The sequence below is a fragment of the Psittacula echo genome (assembly GCF_963264785.1).
Source record: "Psittacula echo genome assembly, chromosome: 1".
Lineage (NCBI taxonomy): Eukaryota > Metazoa > Chordata > Aves > Psittaciformes > Psittacidae > Psittacula > Psittacula echo.
In genome coordinates, this window is record NC_137735.1 from 115,503,666 (window position 1) to 115,529,655 (window position 25,990).

General features: G+C 38.2%; 1 protein-coding gene across 1 annotated transcript in view; it reads right to left on the reverse strand.

Moving 5' to 3' along the window:
• The window catches only part of CFAP54 (cilia and flagella associated protein 54), a gene marked incomplete at its 5' end in the record, with an annotated part of 122,449 nt that overhangs the window by 38,222 nt on the left and 58,237 nt on the right, over nucleotides 1–25,990 (reverse strand). Inside the window, 19 exon segments of the mRNA XM_080610036.1 lie at nucleotides 438–524; nucleotides 2,709–2,891; nucleotides 4,507–4,573; nucleotides 5,491–5,697; nucleotides 6,151–6,238; nucleotides 7,232–7,429; nucleotides 7,935–8,084; nucleotides 9,133–9,247; nucleotides 10,189–10,212; nucleotides 10,214–10,234; nucleotides 10,959–11,094; nucleotides 11,192–11,415; nucleotides 12,176–12,403; nucleotides 13,117–13,286; nucleotides 20,439–20,572; nucleotides 20,969–21,199; nucleotides 22,942–23,063; nucleotides 24,174–24,243; nucleotides 25,095–25,221. Of these exon segments, the coding sequence (XP_080466162.1) occupies nucleotides 438–524; nucleotides 2,709–2,891; nucleotides 4,507–4,573; nucleotides 5,491–5,697; nucleotides 6,151–6,238; nucleotides 7,232–7,429; nucleotides 7,935–8,084; nucleotides 9,133–9,247; nucleotides 10,189–10,212; nucleotides 10,214–10,234; nucleotides 10,959–11,094; nucleotides 11,192–11,415; nucleotides 12,176–12,403; nucleotides 13,117–13,286; nucleotides 20,439–20,572; nucleotides 20,969–21,199; nucleotides 22,942–23,063; nucleotides 24,174–24,243; nucleotides 25,095–25,221 (2,582 nt within the window).

Sequence of the window (25,990 nt, forward strand, 5' to 3'; positions counted from 1 at the left end):
TGAACAAAATATCATTTATGTTCTGCACTTAAGATAACATTTAAAAGATTGGTGGAATAAGATAAAAAATGCCAGGTACGAAGTTTGGATCTAAGAGGGATAATCTTATTGCAATATCTTTAAGGAGAATGCTTGTTAAAAGGAAACTAGGAAGAAACGATGGAAGTACTTAACAGTCTCTGTAGGACATTAACATTAAAACTATATAAATAACCATATATTCTACTAAAACTAAGAATATAAATAATTGCATTTAAAAAGTAGTACTATTCTACAATCTATTATGCTAAGAAACACTAAGCAACAGCTAAACTTTAAAGCACTGCTTTTCATAGTAGTGTTATAGGAAGAAATATTAAATCAACTACATTTAACAAAGAAATGAAAAGTTTATTTGAAACCCAGTGTGCTGCAATAAACAAAAAAAGTTTGATTACCTTGAAGATTCTTCCTTCAATAGATTTAACTGGGTCCTTACAAATCTCAGAAACAATGTATTGGTATAATGTGAACAATGGTAAGATCTGTAAGAAAATATTAGGTCATCTAGCCATAAACGTCATAAAGGGTACAATTATAGAAATGTACATTGCGATTATACATCACAAATCTAGTGCTAATACAGGAGTACTGCTTTCACTGTCACGTACCACCACTATTTCTGTTATGCTCTATGAAGGGTGAATGTGTAAAGAAATTCTTCATCTGGCTGAAGCTAAGCCCTCACACTATCTTTTATGTGATTCACAATGTAGAAAGTGAAGTTTCCTCAAATTATTCTGTGTTTGAGGTGAGGTTTTTTTACTACACCATTAGTGAATAAACCTACTAGAAAGATCTTGATATAAGGGATTTCTAAAACTGCATTTTGATGCCGTAGTTTTTTTCAGTATAAGTAACAGAATAGTAGAACTCTGTGAGCTTTATAAAATAAACATAGTGAAGTTCTGCAACTAAGTGAAACAATACCAATTGTAAAATAAACTGATGGTGATGAGATTTACAAATTCATTTGCATTCATTCCAAATTAGAAGTTTCTGTAGGAGTAACTAACAAAAACATTTTATAGCTGAGTTCTAGTGAAGTATACAAACACTGCAATTATTATAATTATTATTATTATTATATAATATTTCCATAGAGTCTTTCCTAATAGAAATATTTGTATATTGAAAATGAAAGAACTTCCAGAATTTAATTACTGTTCAGCTTTTACATTTTTCCTCACTTTAAAATGTCCTCAAGCTTGGAAAATGCTAACAACATTGTTACTTTTTTGTCAAATGCAGTTTTAGTTTTCATAAAGTAGCTTAATGCTTCTGAATTTGGATTACAAATGCTTGAGGCAAATGTTTTATTTGTACCCATACAGCTTCCAACTGGTATTTGAAGTAGTTCAACAAAATTAGTCTTTGAAATCTTATTTTTAATAAAACTTGAATCTCAATGTATGTCAAATCAACTTAGTGCCCACTATCCAAAACATTCCCCCACATTAAGCATACAGTGGAGATGAGGCTCTCATCCTGCTGAAACTGCAATTGCTTTGATCATGATCTATGACCTGGATCTATATTCTACTAGTACAAGTGCAGAAAGAATCAAAACTGCGCATAGCCACGTGAAGCAAGCAGTCAAATTAAGTGTTCCTGCCTCCAGGTAACTGTCTGCTCCTTGATCTCACTTGATCTCCCATAGTGAGGGCATTGAGACAAAGCTTAGTAGCAAAGTGAACTCCAATAAAGCAGGATGGGAAGAAGCAACAACAGGAGGGAAAACAGACAGCCTGAAGTTCCAGAAGAAATCAATCCAACAAATGGCTTGCTGACAAAAAAAGGGGTAATATCTTCCTGCCACCTCCTCTCTAACCCCTCTTCCATCTATACCCCTTAACCTTTTCTTGCTCCCCTGCTGCCAACCACACAATCTTTTCCCCTGCTCCTTTCAGGACCTTTTCATAAGTGGATTCAACTCATTAAAACAGGAGAAAACTATCTACTTTTTCTGCTGGGGACTTTTCTGTTATGCAACTAGGAGAGTTCACTTATAGAGGTATAACAATCGCCTGACATGAAAATCTGTTAGAACATACAGGACCAAGCAGGAACAGAGGTAGAATTGCAGCTTTTTCAATACTAATAAGCAATTCAGTCTATTTATTCCAATGTACAGCACTGCACCTTTGAAAGAAGTTGGGTTAAAATGGAAGTGATCAGTCTTTAAAAAAAGGAAATAAGCATATGATCAACATAAGAGGGAAGCGTAAAAACACTCCATACTAAGCAATAAGGGGACATGAGAAGGAGAAAGGCAGAAGGGGCTTTTATTTACCAAATGTGCAAGTAAAATTATTGAAAGCATTCTGGACATACTGCATTGAAAGAAATTCTCAGTCCAGTATATTTCAAACTGCATATAATAGGAAATTTCCTCTAAAATGCCTAAGCTAAGTATGTATAATACAAGATGACCACGTGTTGTCATCCCCTGAATAAAAAATTACCCCAAGTATTCTAAAATCTATAGGCAGCAAGATATTCCTTGCCTCTATCTCCATGCCACAGAACCTAACCATACAATAATGTTGCTAGAGTTTCTGAGCACTAATAAGTACTAATAAATACACCAAAAAAAAAAAAAAAAAAAAAAAAAAAAGAAAGACTTGATGTTTCAAAATTCCTCTCCAGAGTGTAAAAACAATACTTACGATTAAATTTTGTTTTGCACAATGTAGTTCAAACATAAGGAAATTCAGGCTTGCAACCACAGTAGAGATATCACCTCTGTAGCGATCAGAGAACAAGTCGATACCAGGAATAAGCATATTTGTTTCATATTGTGCAAAGTCACAGTCAGATGTTGGATGTGGAAGAGAAGCTCTAAACAGGGTCTGAAAGTAATAATGATGAACTAATTGTGAAAAGATATATAGGCATTAGTGAAACACTATAAAAGTCCAATCCTTGAGACTCAAATTATTTCATAAATGAAACTTTGTCAATGTCTGAAGTATTCAGTTGTTTGCAGACAAAACCAAGAAAAATCTTTTTAGAAAAAAGGACTTTATGTGTGAACTTGATGGAGGGAAAAAAACAGGCTGTAAATAGGCTAAGGACAGTATTTCATAGAACAAGCAAAAGAAAAAAATTAATCAAGGTGTAGAAAAATAATCAGGAAGGATTCCTCAGCAAGTACTCCTCAGGACTTCAAGGAAGTAACTTCAATGTTCCTACTTTAAAAAGGGAGGAGTGCTGACATTGTCTCTGATGTTGCATATTCCTTCCCAATTGTGTTTATCTTGTAATTAGCAATGATATGCTAGAGAAAAGTGCATCTACATACTCAGGGCTAAGATATTAACAAGCCTAAATTCTGTACAAGAGGTAGAAAAATAAGGCTATAAAATCTTTCCAAATGAACGAACAAATTATGGTCTTCATCTTCGCAAGGTACAGTGACAGCAATTTTATATTTTTCAAGACACTCACCCTGCAAACTGCTCCTATCCCAATTAATATCAGACCTGCTTCAGTCAAGCCACAATTATTTCTACCGCTACACAACTGGAACAAATGCTTACTACTATTTCTGTCAAAATGAGGAATAAAAATCATTCAGCTTTGTACCACCAGCAATTACAGTGCTAGAAGCAAGTAAAAATTCTCCTTTGCCTTTCTTTCTTCAACTTGTTCTCCCTTTGCTGAACTTAGCAAGGTTTTAAATGCGGCCTAGCACAGATCACATATACACAATCATGGCTGGCACAAGATGCTTAGAAAGTGGCATTGGTTTGTTTTGGAAGAAGCCAACTAACTTCCTGATGCTGCACTGGGATGAGTAAGCATTGATCCCAGTGGAGTATGACTGGCAGAAGACTGGCAGCATACTTGTAGCTTTTTTTCCTGTATCACTTTTGATATCGGTGTCTTCAAACTTCTTTTAAGAGTTTGGTTTCTGATAGCTCACAAACAACTTTAATAATCTTATTTTCTTCGAAAATTAAACTGAATCATTTTGACTATCCTCTATTTTTAGAGTACACTTCTAATAGGCATGAGATTTCAGTATTGCAAACCAATATTTTTAATGCTAAAAAAGATTCAAAAACTTCTTTTTCTAAAGAGGCTGTTCTCCTGATAGAAAATTTATTACAGATGTGACAGAGAGCACTCTGCCATTGTGGATGCCATCCAGCTCTTCCTGAGCAGAACACTTCAAGAGAAGAAAAATACATTTGACTGTCAAATATTTTAGCCATCTTCACTTTCCAGTATTTTATTATTTCTCTCAGACACTAGCCTCTTATTGAAGTGATAATTTTTAGGCTATAATACAGGAATAATATTAAAAAACAGAGAATAAAAACATCTAATGTGCATAAATTGTCAACTACCTCTGGTCTCCAGTTTTCCTTCTCAACCAAAATGAAAAGAGAAATATTTCAATAGAGTGTTACTGAGATTTAAATTTTAGAAGCAATTCATTAACTGAAATTGTATTCTTACCTTAAAAAGTAAAGCAGAAAAATAGCAGTATTTGGTTCTTAAGCTTATCTTTGATGTTGCTATATACCTGAAGTGCAACAAATAATAAGAAATATGAATGTAAAAGATGAATAAGAAATATGAAATATCAATATAAATTATTCAAACTCCTTTTTATCTCATATAATAATGATACCAACACAATCTAGATGTTTTTCATATTGGAAAACAGCTGCCTGTTCTGTAGACGGGTGCTCAGCCATGCCGTGCAAAGAAAGAAGCATCTGACCAAAGATATACCTATTCAAAGGGAGTTGTCTAGATGCTAATGCTTTCAAAGCTACCTTGGCTCACAGATATCTCATAGTGTTATTAATATGACTTGCTTCTCAGGTAAGACATTTTACTCAGTTGAAGCTCTGCCTTTTCATGGGTATAACATTTCTAAGGTCATTTAGAGCTGGCTTAGATATTTCTAAATTTTATATTTTGTACATTTCTGTATTGTACATCCATAGTGTTTTACCAGCAATCAAGGAGTACTGGACAGAAATATGTATTGATGGTAGACTTTAATACAGTAATTCAAATTTCATTTAGTTGTAATTCACCAGAAAATGAGTACTTTAGGCAGTAAATCTGCCCTCAAGATAGATTAATATTTAATACGTGCAATGACTTGGGAGATGTGATATTTTGATTGAAAATCAATATGACTGTAAAATCCTTGCACTTCTGACTTTTTATCATTTTGTTTTATTTCAATGATCTCTCCATATAATATACAGCTGCAATTAGGATCAAAGATGAGCACTCAACAGAAGGGAACAAGCAATATTCTCCAAAAGAGCAACTTTCTTTCTGAAAGGAAAAATGCCTCTGCTTTTGATAAGTGTTTTTTATAGCAGCTTAGTGTTTTTAAATTAATTTCAAGTTGCATAATGTCCTGGATGAGCAATTTGTTTAAAATATGAAAGAAAATATATATACAGATAAAATACTTACTGAGCTATTTTAGCCACTAAAACTGCTGCATGTAAACATCCCCAAATTCCAGCCTGAGAAAGAAATTTCTGACTAATATCAGTCAATCTTCCAACTGTAAAGCAGTCTGTAGCATTTTTTGGAAAACATAACTCTTGCCAGTTGCTAAGAGCATCAGCAATGTTGAGTGTTTCATCAAGGGCTTGACACCAATATTTAAAAGCAGCTCTGTAACATATGAAAAACATTCTCATCATATTGCTGACATTTTCCAAAGTGGCAGAAAAGATTTGCTTCATTTTACGTTTATTGCCTGATATATAACTAATTCTGATTAGGTCAAAAACTGAAATATAGTTTCTACAATACAAAGAGATACCATTCCTGGTCAGCAGACTTACTGGGACTTACACTAAAATGAAATTGTCAAGCAACAGATATTACTTCTTAAAAAAACACTGAGATGCTTAATTAATTTGCTTAATTGTAATTAGGTAGATAAGAAATATAAACAACTCTAGAAAAAAAGAGCCTCTCAATATACAGTTAACAGCGAGTTAGGTGAGAAAAGTGATATGGACTTAAGGACAGCACAAGAACTTACAAAACAGTTGAAGGGTATATGAAGGCCAATTAAAAGAAAATAAAACTATGCTCTTTTTTAATCCAATAAATATGTACCTTTTGTTCCCAACATAAAAGTGAAGATTTCCAAGTTCGTGTAGAGCTTGAACCTTAAGGTCTCTTTGTTTGTTTATTTCAAGAATGCCTGTTATTTATTTTTAACCAATTAGGAAAAAAAAAATCATCACATCATTAAATCAGTTACTAAATTTTGAACAAATTTTGCATGAGAAGCAGACATGCATTCAGATTTAATTCAGTGCATTAATTTTTTTGAAAGATTTATTATGCTTATAAATTTACCTTCAAATATACTATTTCTTATTTCTACTAACTTTAAAAACAAGAGTAGGATGTGTATATGGACCTGTTTACCTAAGCTTTTGTATTTTGGTTGGGTTTTTTTTTTTTCAGATCTCTCAAATGTCTTCATCTCCAAGAGATAAATTGGGAAGCAGATCACTGGCCCTGCTAAACAACACTGCCTGCATACAGCATAGTAGCACTGTCTGGCTCATTTCTGGATCCCTTATATCAAATGAAACCACTTACAACATCTATTGACCTGCTACACTTCACCTATTTTGTCATACAGCAAAAAAGATAATAGTGTTGAGCTGTAACCATATAGGTAAAGCCATACTAGAATGTAAGATGGAAGCCTGTCAATTAGATCTCATATTCAAATGCACAGAATCTGAAAGGTCTGTTTGCTAGAGAAAAAGCAAAACAAAACAAAGCAAAACAAAACCCGCAAAAAACCGAAACAAAAACCAAAATCAAAACCAAAACCACAACAAAACAAAAAACACAACAAAAACAAAACCACAAACCTATCGTGGAATTAAAATGAAATTGGTAAACATTACAGCAGATTTTTAATTTGGTATTAATCAGTACAACATCACTGAAGTAATGTTTTTCTGTAAGATGAGATAATTCTAGAGGTTATGAACCAGGTAGGGGCTTGTTTAGAATCTAATGCACATTTTCTGAATCAACAGAAACAAGGTTGCGTATTTCGGAAACCAGCTTTCAGATAGTTATAGCTATCTGACAGAGAAAAATAACACTGGGATAAGATAGGCAGCATGATATTACCTCTCAGCTGTAAAGAGAAATTCAGGAAAAAAATTACCAATTGTTTGTTCATAGGAAGTGATAATTAGTGAAAGATGTGTGTGTGGTATTGGTTTACTCTCAACGCTACTGGAGAAATGAAATTTTTCTTGAGAAAGGTCACATGGTGTTGGTAGATACATCATTTCAGCTCCCGCATCAAATTCCATCCTTTTCCTTGAAGAGATTTGACTGCTGATTGCTCTTCCAGGTTTTTCTAGAACAGAAAAGTGATTTTTATGGTAAGTTAGGAAAAGGAACGTACTATTTTCTTACCACATTACTTAAACAAATATGCATTTCCTGTGTATCCTGGTTTTATCTGGTTTCCTATGCTATTTTTCTCTGTGTGTCTCCTGATTAAACTCACTGGATGTAACTCATTGCTCAGTGCAACCAAATGAAAATATGAGCTCCGTTAGGGAAAATGAACTTGGTAAGATCTGCCAGTCAGTCCTCTGACAGAGGTTTGGCTTCTTACAGACAAATGACATAGCTGCACGAAAAAAATTTATCATCCAGCCATTAGGCACAAATCATAGGAAATCAGACTTAGAGCCTGTGCTTACAGAACTTCATATATAACTTTATATTCTATGTTTCTTCCTGATTGTCAATAACAACTAAAACTTGAATTTAAAAAAATCTATTCCTTTCACTCTTTGTTATTGGAACTGCATATACACTTTATTAAGTGAGAAACACTTCAATAAATAACTCACCTTGTGTGTATGCAAGAAACAATGAAAGTAGTTTTCTGCTGTGTCTCAGTGCTCTGCTGTGATAGTTAGCTTTTTGTAGACTTTCTCTAAAACATTTCAGTGTATCATTCACATCAAGAGGTACAGAAACTAGGGCTTTCGCTGTACTCACTAAAAGGAATTAATATGGAGAACAATTCTGCATTACATAAATATAATTTTTAATAAATCACCCTGCAACACATATATTTGAACAATTTCAGATCTTCAAAAAAACCTAAAATATATTAATATAATTGTCACCTTTGTTACCTGTTGGATTATGAATTGAAGCAAAGGTATTAACAGACAGGAACACTTCCAAGCATTTATATGTTTTTCAGTGTTACATTTTACTTGTCATGTGATATCTATATTCCTCGAATTTCATCTGCACTGGGCATGCCTAAGCTCAGCTCTCTGCTCTGAATTCTGGTGTCTGAAGCCTGGAAACAAGACTTTCAGTACAACTGCTGATCCTATTCACTACAATACCATAGTTCCTACATACCAAACCTGTGGGCTGGAATGCTCTCTCCACTGAATGCATATTATCTACTTTCTTATATGCAGCATTATCTACTTTTTAATGATTTTCCTCAGCTGAATTTGACACAAAGCCTTGTGTTCAATGCATCAATATATCTGTGATAGGAGGAACTATGCTTTATGAACTTCCATTAACTACTATAACATCTTAATTCTGATTGTAAACAACAACTGTGAGTAATAGAGGTGTTTTGCTACCTTATAGTTCACTTCAGTTTTTATATTGATTCTACTATAACAGTGCAGGTTCGGTTAACTTCTGGGTAAATTGCTGGATAGCCAATGATACCAATGGAAAACTGAACCAAGACCACCAAGCTCACTCAACATACTGTAAGTCAATTGGCTTTTGGATGACAACTGCTCCTCTCTGTTTTCAGATACAGTCTGAATATAGTTGGAAAGGTCTTAACAACACTGCTACCCATCCAAAATATCAGGAATAATAATTTGAAGAGAAAACTGAGTTTCTATTAAAAGAGACAGATTATAGGAGCAGTGCAAGATCTATGATAAAGAGAAAAAAAAAAAAAAAAAAGCCAAAACCAAGCCAAAACAAAAATATCCAGTATGAAAAAAAGGTAAGAGTTTGGAAGAAAAGAGAACTCATGATACTGAAATGTGCTCTGACCTGCATAATCATTTTTCGTCTCAGGGTAGAAAAAGCATCCAGGAAAAATCTGTTCACTAGCAGAACTGGCGACAGGCAGCTGTATTTTCTGCCCTATGTAGTTTCTGCAATTCATCTAAAAAGCAAGTTTTGTTTCATGATAATTGAATAACATTCAGAAAGTCAAAATCTGGTGCTTAAAGTTAAGTATCTAAATACCCAGTCATAAAAAAATAAAAGAGGACTAATTTACAAAGACATCAATGACCCATAACTAGTACCCTTGTCAGTAAGAGGTGAAACATTCACAACACCTAAACATTAGATAAAAAATATAAATATTTAGATGTTTCTGTATTAAACTTGTATCTTATTTGGTATTTGAAATAATCATGAGCAACTTGTTGATGTTCAGCAAATATTCCTCCTTTCTTTGTCTGGATAAATGCATGCTTGCAAAGAACCTGTCAGTGTAAGTATGCCTGAAGAGCACTCTGCCTGTGAAGTACAATGTAATGCTGCATAGGGATATACAAAACATCTCCAAGCAGGTAACAGCAGCCGACTAACCCTGTCAGATAAGCAAACTTCCAGACTTCTATAAAAGGCTAATCCAGCACAGACATTTTATTTTGCTAATGTAGCTATATCACTTCAGAGGCAGAAGAGCCAATTCAGAGCTAGTTCTAGGCTCTCTGAACGGCACTGCATTATGGAAATTTAGCCATACCCTCCGAATTTCTAACTTTATGTCTTTTTTGAACAATCCTTATTACTACTAACAAACAGTAGTCTTTATAAATTGTCTTTCAAAACCTTGACTACTCTTCCACGTTGCTCAGATTACAGTGGTATGTGGCAGTTTGTCACACTGCCCTTTTTTTTTTAGACGGTGACTATGTTCTGAACGGCAGGGCCTGAAAGAAGTCATCAGGAAACAGCCTTAAAGAGAGACAAGACAGAGCACATCAGCTGCCCTTCGCAAGCCAGGAGTGCCTTCTGAGTTCCTGGACAGCAGTGTGCTGTCCCTAGGTAAGGCAGTGGCTGCTGAACCCCATGTTCATGCTCAGAACAAACCTGTTTGGAATTCCAAATCCACTTTCTCCCCCTTCTCCTTCAAGTTCTGTGTTTATATTAGTAATAGAAACATATTAAAAATCTCAACCATGCAACTGATTTCAGCAAAACCTTTTAGAAATACACCTTAGGATTTAAAAAAAAAAAAAAAAATTAAAAAAAAACCCCAAACTCAAAAACAACCCATAAACCAAAAATCCTAATATTTAATCGCTAATTCCATTTAAAAATTCTAAATGGCAGTGTCAGTTTACTAAATACATAGAGCCATAGTTTTTAATGAGAGGAACTTACTGAGCAGCTTCAGGGTTTTCTGCTGGTGATCACGTTTTTCACATTTTTTATTGGTATTGTCAGTATTTGGGTTAAGTTGCTTAACTTTGGTCTTTAAGAGCACTATTCCAATGCGGACACAAGCAATCTCTTTGTATTTAATTTTAACTACTCACAAAGATTTCCCAATATCCAAATAAATGTTTTCAGGTTAAGAGCGGTGTTAAGAACTAACATGAAATTAGATTTAGGCTCATAATATGAAATAGGTACATTATGTGTGAAGAAATGTTCTTTGGGTCATCAAGTCCAGACCTTTGCTGCTGCTGGAATCATATAAGCCTTTTCATGCACTTCAATCAATTATGTTCATTAATTTATCATAATTTACTATTTGTGAACATTATGAAAACCATGTTAATCTAATCAGTGAAAGCACTTCTCCACATTTAGTTTATATTAAGAGTCAGTGCCCAAAAAATAAATCTGTGGTTCACCTTATCTGCATTATTAGAGAGATATTTTATGAAATTAGGTTCATGGCTGTCCAAGCCACTGAATTGCTGTATCCTTTCCAGCAGCTGCCTCTGAGCATACACCAGCAGTGGACTCACTTGTTCTGTGTATCTCTCACTGAAAAAAAAGTGAAATATAGTAATTAAGCAAAGAAATGGTATATTTAACTATATAGTGTTTCTTCTTAGGTTTTATTAGAGTTGGTGTGACTTACTGTGTAAGTACATTGAATTGTACAGCTATGTGTACCAGTGCTTCCCACTTCTTCATTTTATATAACAATTCTATTGTTTTAAGAATCAGGTTACATATCCATTTCAAGTCAACCACATTCACATCATCCAGGGGAGACTGTGGATGGAGATCAGAACCGCCATTTTCATCCATAATACCTCCTAAACAACTGGGAATGCAGAAGTCTCCTTCAGGATCCACAATCTACAGGAAAGAAGTATTATTCTACCTGTTATTTTCAAATTTGTTTTTAAGACATAGAATCATAGTATGGTTAGGGTTGGAAAGGACCTTAAGATCATCTAGTTTCAAACCCCCCGCCATGAGCAGGGACACTTTCCACTAGACCAGGTTGCTCAAAGCCCCATCCAACCTGGCCTTGAACACTGCCAGGGGTGGAGCATTCACCATGTCTTTGGGCAACCTGTTCCAGTGCCTCACCACCCTCACAGTAAAGAACTTCTTCCTTACATCTAACCTGAACTTCCCCTGTTTAAGTTTAAACCCATTAACCTTTGTCCTAACACTACAATCTCAGATTAAGAGTCCCTCTCTGGCATCCCTGTAGGCCCCCTTTGGATACTGGAAGGCTGCTATGAGGTCTCCACTCAGCTTCTCTTCTCCAGGCTGAACAGCTCCAACCTTCTCAGCCTGTCTTCATATAGGAGGTGCTTCAGCCTCCTGATCATCCTTGTGGCCCTCCTGTGGACTTGCTCCAACATCTCCATGTCCTTCTCATGTTGAGGACACCAGAATTGCATGCAGTACTCCAAGTGAGGTCTCACAACAGCAGAGTAGAAGGGCAGAATCAAATTATAAAGATTAGAAAATACTGTAATCCTCTAAAATCTTGTTACAGAGAATAACTTGGAGATACCAGAATATAACGCAAGAGAAAGAAAAGTGTCTCTACTGAAGACATGATAATAAAGAGTATACTTGTCTCAATAAAAATATTTTTTACCTTAAGAGATGTGCTTGCTTGTAGTTCAGTTATCATATCAATGATCATGTCTGATGCCAAATAAAAAGGGAACCAGATGGTGTTTCTAAGGAAATCTCTGGTAATGGGAAATGTATCCATTTGGGAATGTAAACAGTTAGCAATTAACTGTATTTCTTGAGTATAGTTCCAAAGTTCGCGACAAGCATTTTGAAGCAATGTCCAGTGGCCACCACGGTGAGCAAGAACCTGTGCATATCATTCAAAATATACTTTGGAAATACAGAAATTAAAATTTTAATTCTTTTATTGAAAAGTTTAGGAATAAGTAGTCTTTCAAAATTATAGTCTATGGATCTTCCTTAATAACAGATCATTCAATATTTCAATTTATATAAAGCATTATAGAACCTTAATTTGGAATTTTTCAGAGTAGCATTAATTTATAATTGAATTTAATTATTGCTTTTGGTGTGAGAATAAAAAATAAGAATTAATTCACACCACATATGCATGTGTTTTTACTCAGTTTTAGAAGAGTTTGTGGGAGGAGTAGTCAGTATTTCCTTTCACTCCCTGTACATCCTACTGAGGCATTCACTGTAAAGGGACCTGTAAAAAGACCTCTAAAGGGAAGGGTAAGTCTGCAAGTACTTTCAAAAAGATTTAATAAACACGAGAAGGAAAGTTACAAAAAGTAGATTAAAAAAACTCCAACATTTATATGAATTATTATATGTTGGATAGAAATACACATGATGACAGGGGATATGCCTGACATTTCACACATTGTACATGTACACATTGTACATGTTTTGCAGAAGGTGAGAAATCCTCGCTTTTTCCCACTGAAGCTTTTTTGAAGCTTCTGAAGTGTAGGGAGTTTTAGCATAGAAAATAGTAAGTATTGTAATGCAATGCTTATTACTAAATAAAATGTTTAATAAGAAAGCACATCTTACCACTGCTTTTTTTAAATGCAAAAAGATTTTTGCAAAATGCTCCAATAAAATGGTATTTGTCAGGAACTGGTTGCATTCTCTGAAGGAACAAGAGACTGTATCTGTGGTTTGAGTTAGAGGAGTATTTGTCCCACTTATTTTAATGCTGGGCTTAAAAGATTTATCTCTACCTGAAAGCAAAAAGTTCAATGGTTAAAACCGAGTTAAAGTTCTCAAAAAAGAAAACATTATCAGCCAGCTAGGATGTTTCTATGGCACCTAAATACTTAAATGTTAGGAAATGCCAATGTTAAGGTTATCATATTTATAAGGTTATGATATTTAAAATATAAGATGCTTTTACTTAAGCATTGTGAGAAGCACAGATAAAAAATATTTTGAGCAAAATAATAATGTGTACCAAATAATTTTTAGTCTCAAAGCCAAACATAACCCTCATGGAAGTTAAGTTTTAGGAAGAAATCACCATGTGGCAAGCTGCCAAGAATCTTTTTGAAACAGAGACCTCTTAAAAGGAGAAGTAAGGAAGAAAGGAAGATTTCTATCAAATTCTGTGGTCTGTGTAGAATTGCTTCATAATTTTATTCAAAGCAAATATCTTCCAAGGGGAAACACAAAAGTTCATGGTAGTGGCATACAGTAATATCTTTACAAAGAAGCTAATTTCAAGCTAAGGTATTTGACTCGATGGCAAACTACACTCTTCATGAAATTAATTCATTCAGAATTGCTGCAAAAGCCAGGTGGTAGTACACAGGGTTTTCATTAGTTTTCAGCAACTTTCTGTGACTCTTCTCAGTGATTTGCAACTATCAAGACAATAGAGTATAACCAGAAGTCAGCTGTTGCAAAGAGAGCAAGTAAATGCAACTGCTAGGTTTTGTCATGCCTCCTTGGAAAAGGCAAAGAAGAGGATTGATTCCTACCTAAGGAAGTCCTACAAGGAATGATAGAATTTTGCTCTCTACAATTATCACAGTATCACAGTATGTTAGAGATTGGAAGGGACCTCAAAAGATCATCTAGTCCAATCCCCCTGCCGGAGCAGGAACACCTAGATGAGGTTACACAGGGATGTGTCCAGGCGGGTTTTGAATGTCTCCAGAGGAGACTCCACAACCCCCCTGGGCAGCCTGTTCCAGTGTTCCGTCACCCTCACTGAGAAGAAGTTTCTTCTCAAGTTTAAGTGGAACCTCTTGTGTTCCAGTTTGTACCCATTACCCCTTGTCCTATCATTGTTTGCCCCTGAGAAGAGCCTGGCTCCATCCTCGTGACACTCCCCCTTTATATATTTATATACACTAATAAGGTCCCCCCGCAGTCTCCTCTTCTCCAAACTATAGAGACCCAGCTCCCTCAGCCTTTCCTCATAAGGGAGATGCTCCACTCCCTCAATCATCTCAGTTGCCCTGCGCTGGACTCTCTCCAGCAGCTCCTTGTCCTTCTTGAACTGAGGGGCCCAGAACTGGACACAATATTCCAGATGCGGTCTCACCAGGGCCGAGTAGAGGGGAAAGAGGACCTCTCTCGACCTACTGACCACCCCCCTTCTAATACACCCCAGGATGCCATTGGCCTTCTTGGCCACAAGGGCACAGTGTTGGCTCATGGTCATCCTGCTGTCCACTAGGACCCCCAGGTCCCTCTCCCCTACACTACTCTCTAACAGGTCGTTCCCCAACCTCTACTGGAACCTGGGGTTGTTCCTGCGCAGATGCAGGACTCTACACTTTCCCTTGTTATATTTCATCAAGTTTCTCCCTGCCCAACTCTCCAGCCTGTCCAGGTCTCGCTGGATGGCAGCACAGCCTTCTGGTGTGTCAGCCACTCCTCCCAGCTTAGTGTCATCAGCAAACTTGCTGATAGTACACTCAATTCCCTCATCTAAATCATTGATGAATATATTAAATAATACTGGTCCAAGTACTGACCCTTGAGGCACTCCACTAGATACAGGCCTCCAACTAGACTCCGCCCCATAGACTACAACTCTCTGGCTTCTGTCCTTCAGCCAGTTCGCAGTCCACCTCACTACCTGATCATCCAGGCCACACTTCCTCAATTTAGCTATGAGGATGCTGTGGGAGACTGTGTCAAATGCTTTGCTGAAGTCAAGGTAGACCACATCCACTGCTCTGCCATCATCCATCCACCATGTTATTTCCTCATAAAAGGCTATGAGGTTGGTCAAGCATGACTTCCCCTTGGTAAAGCCATGTTGACTGCCCCTCATAACCCTCTTATTCTTGATATGCCTTAAGATGGCACCAAGGATAAGGTGTTCCATCACTTTCCCAGGGATGGAGGTGAGGCTGACCGGTCTATAGTTACCCGGGTCCTCCTTCTTGCCCTTTTTGAAGACTGGAGTGACATTTGCTTTCCTCCAGTCCTCAGGCACCTCTCCCGTTTCCCAAGACTTGGTAAAGACGATGGAGAGTGGTCTAGCAATGACTTCTGCCAGTTCCCTCAGCACCCGCGGGTGCGTCCCATCTGGACCCATGGATTTATGGATGTCCAGATTGCTCAACTGGTCCCTAACCCATTCCTCATGGACTAAGGCAAACTGCTCCGTTGACCTGACTTCATCTGAGGTCACAGGGGTACAGGGCTCTTCAGGACTGACTCCGGCAGAGTAGACAGAGACAAAGAAGGCATTCAATAACTCTGCCATCTCTGTATCTTCTGTCACCAGGGCACCCATCCCGTTCATCAGTGGGCCAACCTTGCCTCTGGTGTTAGTTTTACAGCCATGTATTTGAAAAAGCTCTTTCTGCTGTCCTTGACCCCTCTCGCCAGATTTAATTCTAAGGAGGCCTTAGCCATCCTAGCTGCCTTCCTACATCCTCTAGCAGCAGCCTTATATTCCTCCCGAGTGGCCAGCCTCTCCTTCCATGACCTGTAAACTCTCCTCTTCCACTTGAGCATACCCAGCAGTTCCTTATTTAGCCACGCAGGTCTCCTGGCCCTCTTCCTTGACTTCCCACGTGTCGGGATGCACTGATCTTGAGCTCGGAATAAGCAATCCTTGAATGCCAACCAACTATCTTGGGCCCCTTTACCTTCAAGCAGCCTTGCCCATGGGATTTCCCCTAGCAATTGCTTGAAAAGGCCAAAGTTTGCCCTGCTGAAGTCCAGGGTTGCAATTCTACTTGCTATTGTACTGGTCCTACCACACAAGATCCTGAATTCCACCATCTCGTGGTCGCTGCAACCAAGGCAGCCCTCAACCTTTACTGCTTCAACCAGACCGTCCTTGTTAGTGAGGATGAGATCCAGCAGCGCTCCTCTCCTGGTTGGCTCATCCACCATTTGCATGAGGAAGTTATCATCCATACACTGGAGGAACCTCCTGGACTGTGGCTGGGTTGCTGAGTAGTCCTTCCAGCAAACATCAGGGAAGTTAAAATCCCCCACGACGACCACGGCCTGTGACTGTGAGGCTGCTCTCAGCTGCCTGTAGAAGGCCTCGTCAACTTCCTCACCCTGATCTGGTGGCCTGTAACAGACACCCACAACAGTATCACCCCTGCCAGCCTGCCCCTTAATTCTCACCCACAGACTCTCAACTCGCTCGTCCTCTGTCCCTGGACAGAACTCAGTACATTGCAGCTGCTCTCGCACATAAAGAGCAACCCCACCACCCCGCCTGGCTGGCCTGTCTTTCCTGAAAAGGACATAGCCCTCCATGAGTATATTCCAGTCATGCGAGCTGTCCCACCACGTCTCTGTAATTGCCACCAGATCATAATCTCCTGACTTAACACAGGTTTCTAACTCTTCCTGCTTATTTCCCATGCTGCGCGCATTAGTGTATAGGCATTTCAAGGAGGGACCTGAGTACACCGATTTCACCCTAGGATTATAGGAGGCCTTCCAGTCTTCATCAATTCTGGAGTGCTGCCCCACTGGGGCAAGCCCAGCTACAACCCCATCCCCCTTTGAATCTATGGCAAGAATGAATTCCCTACAGTGCTATTAAAAGGACCAGGGCCTGTTATTTCTTCTTGAATTTGTGGTGGCTAGGCAGATGTCCTGGGTTCAGCAGCAGCAGTCACTTTTTTCTCCTTCTTAGTAGCTGGTGCAGCTCTGTGATTTTGACTTTCGGCCTGGGAATAATACTGATAAAGCCAATGTTTTCAGTTACTGGTCAGAAAGTTTACCCTGACCAAGGACTTTGTGAGTCTCATGCTCTGCCAGGGAGGAGGAGAAGCCGGGAGGAAGTAGGGACAGGACACCTGACCCAAACTAGCCAAAGAGGTATTCCATACCACAGCACGTCATGCCCAGGATGTAGAAGGGAGAGTGCCTGGAAGGGCTGGATCACTACGGGGTGGGGGCAAGGTACCGGTCGGTGAGTGGTTGTATTCTCTTCCTTGTTATTTCCTTTATCATTATTATTATTGGTGGTAGCAGTAGTGAGTTGTGTTATACCTTAGTTATTAAACTGTTCTTATCTCAACCCGTGGGAGTTGCATTCTTTCGATTCTCCTCCCCGTCCCTCCAGAAGCGGAGGGAAGAAAGGTTGGAGGGGGGGGAAGTGGACTGCGTGGTTCTGATTTACGGCCTGGGCTTAAACCACGACATTCTTTTTGGCGCCCAACGTGGGGCAGGAAGGTTTGAGATAACAACAGATCTGACCGAAGCACAATGCTGATTTATTGGCTCTCAAAGTTGTTTCTCTTGATCTCACAGTTTCAGTATGCTGTAGCTTACTTAGAGCCGGTATTTGCTGTGTTAGTGTTTATCAAGTGTGGGCCTTGGGCTAAGGTTCTTGTCTCATTGTACTTTATGGTAATGGCTTGTAACGCGGGCGGGCTCCGGCAGCAGGGCGGGATGGACGTGGCCGTGGACTTGTACCTGGCCATCCCTCTGCTCTTCACCGTCCTGGCCCTCGTCCTCGCCTCCGTCTTTGTGAGGCTGAGGGGAGCCGAGGGGGAGTGGCCCTGGGAGAGGGGCCCCGGGGAGCAAGCGGCGGCGGGAGCGGGGCTGGAGGCCGGGAAGGAGGCAGCTGCTGAGCAGCGGGAGGAGGCGGCAGAGGAGCCGAGCGCCGCGGCCGAGCCCAGCCCCGCGGTGGCCGAGAGCATCCCCCAGCAGCCGTCTGCCGAGCCCCGTGAGCCTGAGCCGCAGGAGGATGCAGAAGACCACACAGCATTTCCCAGCAAGGCAGAGGAGGAAGATCTGGACTCGGAAAAAGGGAAGCTGGTGGTGAGAGAGCCTTCAAGCACAACAGCTACACCAGCCCCAGTGACAAGTACAGCAGCAGCATTTGAGAGTTCTGAAGGTTTTGAATGGCCTTTGGGTACCCTTGGGACCTGCCTGCTGATTGTGATGGGGATCACCATGTTGGCACACACACAGAGTGTGTTCTACCCACAACCATTTTGTCTGATCCCGAGAGTTAAGCAGAGTCAGGTTTGGGTCTTGTCTGGGGTTAGACAATACAGGGGGACTGAGAGGTTTTCCCCAGGGCTGGACAGTCATGAGTGTCACGGTGTGTGGGACAGTATGGGCGAGTATCTAATCCACTGGGCCCCTCCAGTGCTTTGGAAGCGTCGGAGATGGAAGGCAGCTGTGTGGAGTCCCCGACGACAAGTTGCAGAGACTGCTGCAGGGGAGGGTGAATTATTTTGAGCCTGATGGGCCCATGGCACTTCAGGCCATCAGGGCAGAGATGCAGCATAGAGATGGACTCATGATCGAGGGGTGGACTTAGCAATAGACACTATTGCCCAGGTTATTCACGAGTGTGAACACTGCACACAGCCTCTCCTGCTCTGAAAGACTGTTACAAGAGATGGAGCCCAACATCATGGACCGAATGGACTCAGCAGCTTTATAGGGATTGGTCCGTGCACTAAGATAAGAGGGCACTGAGATGAGAGTGAGGGTACACTGAAACTGTGGGATCTGAGCATGACGTGAATGGTATGGAATAAGGGGTGGATACTGTCCTGGGTTCAGCAGCAGCAGTCACTTTTTTCTCCTTCTTAGTAGCTGGTGCAGTGCTGTGGTTTTGACTTTTGGCCTGGGAATAATACTGATAAAGCCGATGTTTTCAGTTGCTGGTCAGAAAGTTTACCCTGACCAAGGACTTTGTGAGTCTCATGCTCTGCCAGGGAGGAGGAGAAGCCGGGAGGAAGTAGGGACAGGACACCTGACCCAAACTAGCCAAAGAGGTATTCCATACCACAGCACGTCATGCCCAGGATGTAGAAGGGAGAGTGCCCGGAAGGGCTGGATCACTACGGGGTGGGGGCAAGGTACCGGTTGGTGAGCGGTTGTATTCTCTTCCTTGTTATTTCCTTTATCATTATTACTATTAGTGGTAGCAGTAGTGATTTGTGTTATACCTTAGTTATTAAACTGTTCTTATCTCAACCCGTGGGAGTTGCATTCTTTCGATTCTCCTCCCCGTCCCTCCAGGAGCGGAGGGAAGAAAGGTTGGGGGGGGGGGAAGTAGACTGCATGGCTCTGATTTACGGCCTGGGCTTAAACCACGACAGCAGACTACCTACATCACCAACATCTAAGGTAATGAAAGTCCTATATGTCACAGTTCTCACAAACAGGACCCTGTTGCCTCCTATTGAAACCTCAAAGGATGTTACTGAATATTAGCTGGGATAATAGAACTGGACATTAGCTGATATAATAGAACAGACAAGTGTGAAAGATAGAGAACTGAAGTAAAAGTGGTAGAAGACAAAAAATTGATCTTGAGGTAGCCTCCGCCACAGAGGAACATTAAGGAACAAGCAGTAGAGAAGAAAACCTAAACTATTCTACTTAAAATTGGAAAGATAATAATAAACATCAGCCTATAATTTTAAGAAAGACTTACTGAATGACCCAGGAAATTATTGACCTGTTAGAAAATCTAAAGGAAGCTATAGACCAATTAACAGCCATAGAAACTTATACAAATTATCACTGCATTTAGAATAACCTGGAATACTATCAATTTAATAGGTCTAGGTAGCATAGCTTCTGCAAACCAAAAGCTAATATCATTAATTTATTAGAAGTTATAAACTTGTTACTAAAGTATACGATAAACACTAGATTTAAAGCAAATAATACAATAAACAACGCTCAGAGTTATTATAAATGACCCATTAGTGACTATGACTTGGTTTATATTAGGTATGCCAAAAAGAGAAAATAGGGGGGCACTTCTGAAATCCAGAAACATCTTCTCTTTAAATTGGTATGAGTATTTTTCCAAAGTTGATGTGGAGAATTAATGATAGGGGACAAGACAGAAATTAAGAGAAAGAAAAATTGAAACTAATTCCAGTTACGCACCCGTTAAAAGTTCTTACCAATTTGTTCTTTGGTCATTCCTGACTCTATAATTACAGAAGGAGTTGGTTTTATGCTGTTCTCTACAGCTTCTCTCACCACTATCGTGCCACAATTATTTAATGAGAATATTTCAGGATCCAAAATACTGTAACTGCAGAATGAGAGAAAAATAAGAAAGTACAATAAAACCCCTGGATATAATATCAAAATTTCAATATACATACAATAAATTCAGTTTCTCAAAAGTGAGTTTTGATTATATTTTAGCAGCTTGAGGAATAACAAATAATGAATGGTGGTCAAAAGTTACAAGGAACCAAAAAATAGCACAGTATATTGTATTTCAGAACTTCTAGGTGACCAGTCAAGTGAGCAACCAAAGATGTGTGTGTCACTGGCCAAAACTTGTTACATATTAAATCAGTTTGCACTGGAAAGCTGAACTGTTCATATGACAAACTGACTGTAATTCAGATCTGTTTGCATTAATTACAATAACACAATAAACTATATTAATAGCAGTCAATAATAATGCAGCAATATGTACCTGTCCAGATGCTGTGAACCAAAAATTCCAATGTTGAATTGCTCTTCCAGATTTTTTTTAAATAAGCTGTAGTGTGCAACTGCCAGATAGATATTCATCTGAGACCTCCAGGGCATCTCTTCAAGACACATGTGACGAAACTTCTTTTTTTCTAAGTAATTCCTCACAATTGGTTTCAGCAGTACCACTAAGGTGTGACGAGCTGCTTTTTGCAACTCGTTCTTGCATTTCCTAAACCGAAATATATGAAGTAACAAAAAATGAAACTGTGTTTTCTTGAAGCTTTAGAAAAGAAAATTATGGTAAAGATACACAGAAGTATCCCACTGCATCTCCACAGACTTGCATTAACGCAGAAGAATAAGACATATTTCTAGTAAAAGTATTTTTGCTGCAGTCAAGAAAAGAAAAGGTGCTTTCCCTATTGTAAGCGCATTTATAACACACTAAATCCTATCTTAAATTTTACCAACTTCAATGAGATATTTGACTTAGTACTTAGGAAAAGTTTAGGTCTGTATTTGAAGTTATTTGTACGTGAATCATCCACACAGATTATTATAACAAATACAATGTGTTTCAGTCTATTCAGGAGATGGAGATTCTACTATTATACGATAAATTTGGATCATTATTTTTATTGCTGTGTTTTGGCAGCTAATCACCCTCAATGTGAAGAAAACATTTTATTTCAAACTTGGATGCCTGGCTTTAATTTGCAGGCAGATTTTTGTGTTTCTTTGCTAGATCAAACAATTCTGTATTACCTGGCATGCATACCATGCTAAAGTCAAATCAGATTCATTTTTAGTTTTTTATGAACTGTAAGCTGATACCTTAACCAATCTAAATTATTTTTGTTGCCTGTTTTCCACCTTTAAAATGTGGGCAGAACAGTATACCATACACAATGTTGATTATATTATACAGCAATATTATTACGTAGGATATGAAAGAGTAGCTGAAAAGACAAAAAGCCCAGGATAAATTAAACAACCCGTTTCACTGGAAGCCATGAAAATCATGTTAAGGTGTTTTTTAGTGTCGATGAGATAAAATGGACTGTTTAGGTAAATCTTTAGTATTCAGTACAGTTTGAATATTCTGGGGTGCTCCAGAATATCTCACAGAATGGATATGATCCCTCGGTGATACGGTTTAGTGGTGGTCTTGGCAGTCCTGGGGTAATGTTTGGACTTGATGATCTTAAAGGTCCTTTCCAACCTAGTTGATTCTATGATTCTGTATTTAGAAAATAGTATATGGAAGACATTTTTGAGGTTCCTTATACAAACACTTTCAGATCCAGCTATGTGATTGCTTGTATTCAGATATTTCTAGTTTTCCACTTGTTAAATGCTGGAAACATAAGTGACCAAAGCACCAGGTAATGAATCCATTTAGGTCAGAAGGTACCATTACTAGTGAGTTAACCAAATATATACAATTACCTGCCAAAACAAAACATGAATTTTCATTTGTTTCTATCAAGAAACAGTTTTCTGAAGTTACAGAACAGATAATCCAAAAAGACTAGCAAAAAGATGGCAAAAATCAATCTGAAAATACCTGAGCATCAGGACAAAATAAACATTCTTTGTAAAATATCTAACAGAGAAGCCCCCCCCCCCCAACACAGTTTGAAAAGCATTATAGTACGCAGATTGACATAGCTTTTCCACCATGAGGAATCAACATGCTCAAGCTAACACAAGTGAAATAAAGTCTTCGATTATTAAGATAAAAACTTCAAAATCTTCAACAGTTATTCTCTTAACTAGAAGTAAGACAGATTTTGTTCTCCTGAGTGGAAGCCAATTTTATACCAAATTAAAACAGAAAAGTAAATGGACTGTGCACAAATTCATCCCTTTGGTAGAAAAAAGTTTCATAATATACACTTAATTGTAAACTAAATTTCAACCAAAATATTTTGGTTCTGTATATGAACCTGACAACATATGCTCATTTACCTTTGTGCTTCTGGAGACTTCTCTATGCTTGGATGTTTCATGAAATACTGTCTAAGGGTCTCTCCTTTAGTAGGACTCAAAGGTTTTTTTCCTGGTTTCTTCAAAGTTGATGCCTCTGGTTTCTTTGAGGTATTTGTCAAAATAAGACAGCAAAAGAAATATTCAACATTCCAGTAAACTTTACAATTTTTCTAGGAGATGTCAAATGCCTGATACTAAGAAGCCAACCAGGTCCCCAGGTTCTTTCTTTCATATGCCAGTGTTTTGCATCTCAAAAATGGTAGTTCTTTTTCTATTATTATAAATAGTAAAATTTTGCAATACAAAAACTGAGATAGAAATCTTTTCCCTAATCTATCTCAGATGCTAGCAGTATTACAGCATTACTAGAGGGTTGTAAGTGAGAAAACTCTTCCTCCAAAACAACACAAATCTATTAAGATTATTCTTACCTGTCAATAAAAGCAAAAGATATTAAAATAGTTCTGAACATAACCCTTTATCTGCACAGAGTTAATCATGAACAACTACTCATAAAAAAGTGTAAGTACAACATATTGTATAAAAAGACCTGAACTGGCCTCCTTTTCTTAATCTGACAGTACCCAAGGCATTTCTTATTAACACATTGAGTTTTTAATGGCAGCTGAGGAAAGGCAAGTTTTCATTGATTTTGGAATGCATTACTCTGACACATCTCAAATTCTTCATAGTTGTTTTTAAAATAAATCCCATGCCAAATTTTCTTCCTGGTTTTAGGAGTGCAGAGGTGAGCTGAGGATTACAGTTTGTATCCTAACTTTAAATAATTATGCATGTGGGAGACTTTGTACAAAGTAGGGGTAGGACAATGACTCTAAACTGAACAAGAGGAGATTTAAACTAGGTATTAGGAAAAAAATTCTTCCCTGTGAGTGAGACACTGGCACAGGTTGCCCAGAGAAATTGTGGCTGCCGCATCCCTGGAAGCATTCAAAGCCAGGTTGGACGGGGCTTGGAGCAACCTGGTCTAGTGGAAGGTGTCCCTGACTGTGGCAGGAGGGCTGGAACTAGATGATCTTTAAGGTCCCTTCCAACCCAAAGCATTCATGATTCTATGATTCTCTGTCTCTTGCTGAGATTTTTATGAGATAGTGTTTAAAAATTTATTTTAATGAGTATGGTATTGTTGCTTGGTAAAGACATAAGTGACTCCTTGAAAATAAAACTCACTTTCTGAAACACTAATTCACCTTAGTGCCTTTGGGAGAACCTTTTCCTTGTGTTGAAACTCCATTGATACAGAGAAGTTGGTCGTTCCTCCTGACAAAAAATAATACTTTCATCATCATCACCATCATGCCAAACTCCTTTCATAGTTAACAGGTTATCTTTGGGAATAGGTAGGGCACATGCAATCTCTATTTCTTTGGGAGTTTCAAATTCAGCAGGTTTTCTTTCCTATTGCCCCTTAAGAAAATAGGAAGCACTCATTTTCAATGTTTATTTTAGAAGTCTGAATTTACAGGTAACAACTATCTCACCTTCCTATCTCCTAGTAAAACATAACAGTTTTCTTCATTACACAAAATCTACTCTGGAATTCTTCAAATAACTTCTTCATGTCCAATTTTTTTGGTCTCCTGTAACAGCAGTTCTGGTTACCTATGTCTCCTTTTCATTATTTGCCTTTTAAAGTTTAGAAATACTGGTGTGTAGTTTTTACAGTTATAGTTAAATTTCTTTAGAATCCTTTTAGGTAAGTGTCTACAATTTGCTTCCACTTATCTTTTCAGTATAGAAGTTTTTTAGACACTACAGTAGGCCCCGATCAGTTTGCTTTTGATTTAACCAGGCATACTAACTTAACTGTCTGCCTCATAATAATATGGCAAATGGACATATTACTAACTGGTGTCTCTGAAAAGGAAAATCATGGAAATCACTGGTGGTAGAAAAGACTTTCAAGCAAACACAGCCACGGGCGAAGCCTCCATGTACGACGAGGTCACAGTACAGTATTTTCTGCCGGTATATAATCCTTGCTGCTCATGGAACTTCTGAAGACTAAGAGCCATGGAAATGGCTCCAGATGGGTCTTAGTATAGTTTATAGTTTCTGCTATAACTGATGAACCTAAGTAGTAGTTTTCACTACTACCATAAGAGATCTACCTTTTCAAGTAGACTTGCACATCTTCTGCCCATTCCAGAACACACTGAAACTTCTCTTCATTCAGGATTTTATTCAAAACTTGAACAAAGAACTCAAGAAAACGTGAATTGTTTGTGAATTTTATCACTGCAATAAAGTAACAAATAATTAACACAGGTTTTGTACTTATGCTGTTAAGGTTTCTGAATTCAGCTATAATTACAGTTTCAAAGCACACACTTATGTCATGTTGCACGCTGATGAAGAGGCATACTGATACTAAAATCAGACAGGTCATGGTACACAATAGTAGTTGCTAAATACTTACTGTGACTGGGCAACCAGAATCAAAAGTTTACTCTATTTACACTCCTATTATGACAAAAATTCTAGGAACTGAGAAACCAGGTTGGGAACTACTTTTGTACCATGCAGTATGTAGTGCAAAAATATTTTATAACAATGCCTAACTGTACATATGCCTGAAGTCCTGAAGAAAAAAATAAAGCAAGTATAACAAAGTAACTCCATCCCATTCACTTAGGTTGTCCTTCTCAGTGACAGTCACATTAGTATTCGAGCATCACATAGATCTCATTGCAGCAGTGGAGCTGCTAGATTTCAGGCAGCTTTTTCATTGTTTCGAAACTGCTTTTACTGTTTGACTGTCTTCAAATTTTTTTACCATCAAAAAATAACAAGTATTTATCCTATCTGAAAACTACTCTAATATTACAGGCTAGGCTGTAAAATACCACCGTTATTTTGAGCACTGGTATTAAAAATAAGACAGTAGCAAAGTCCACATACCAGAATTTTAAATCTTATTTCAAAAATATAAGTGTACTCGGATTTTTGTGAATTCCTCTTTCAGTAACATAATTTGATGTTGAAATGTGGCATGATTTCAATTTAA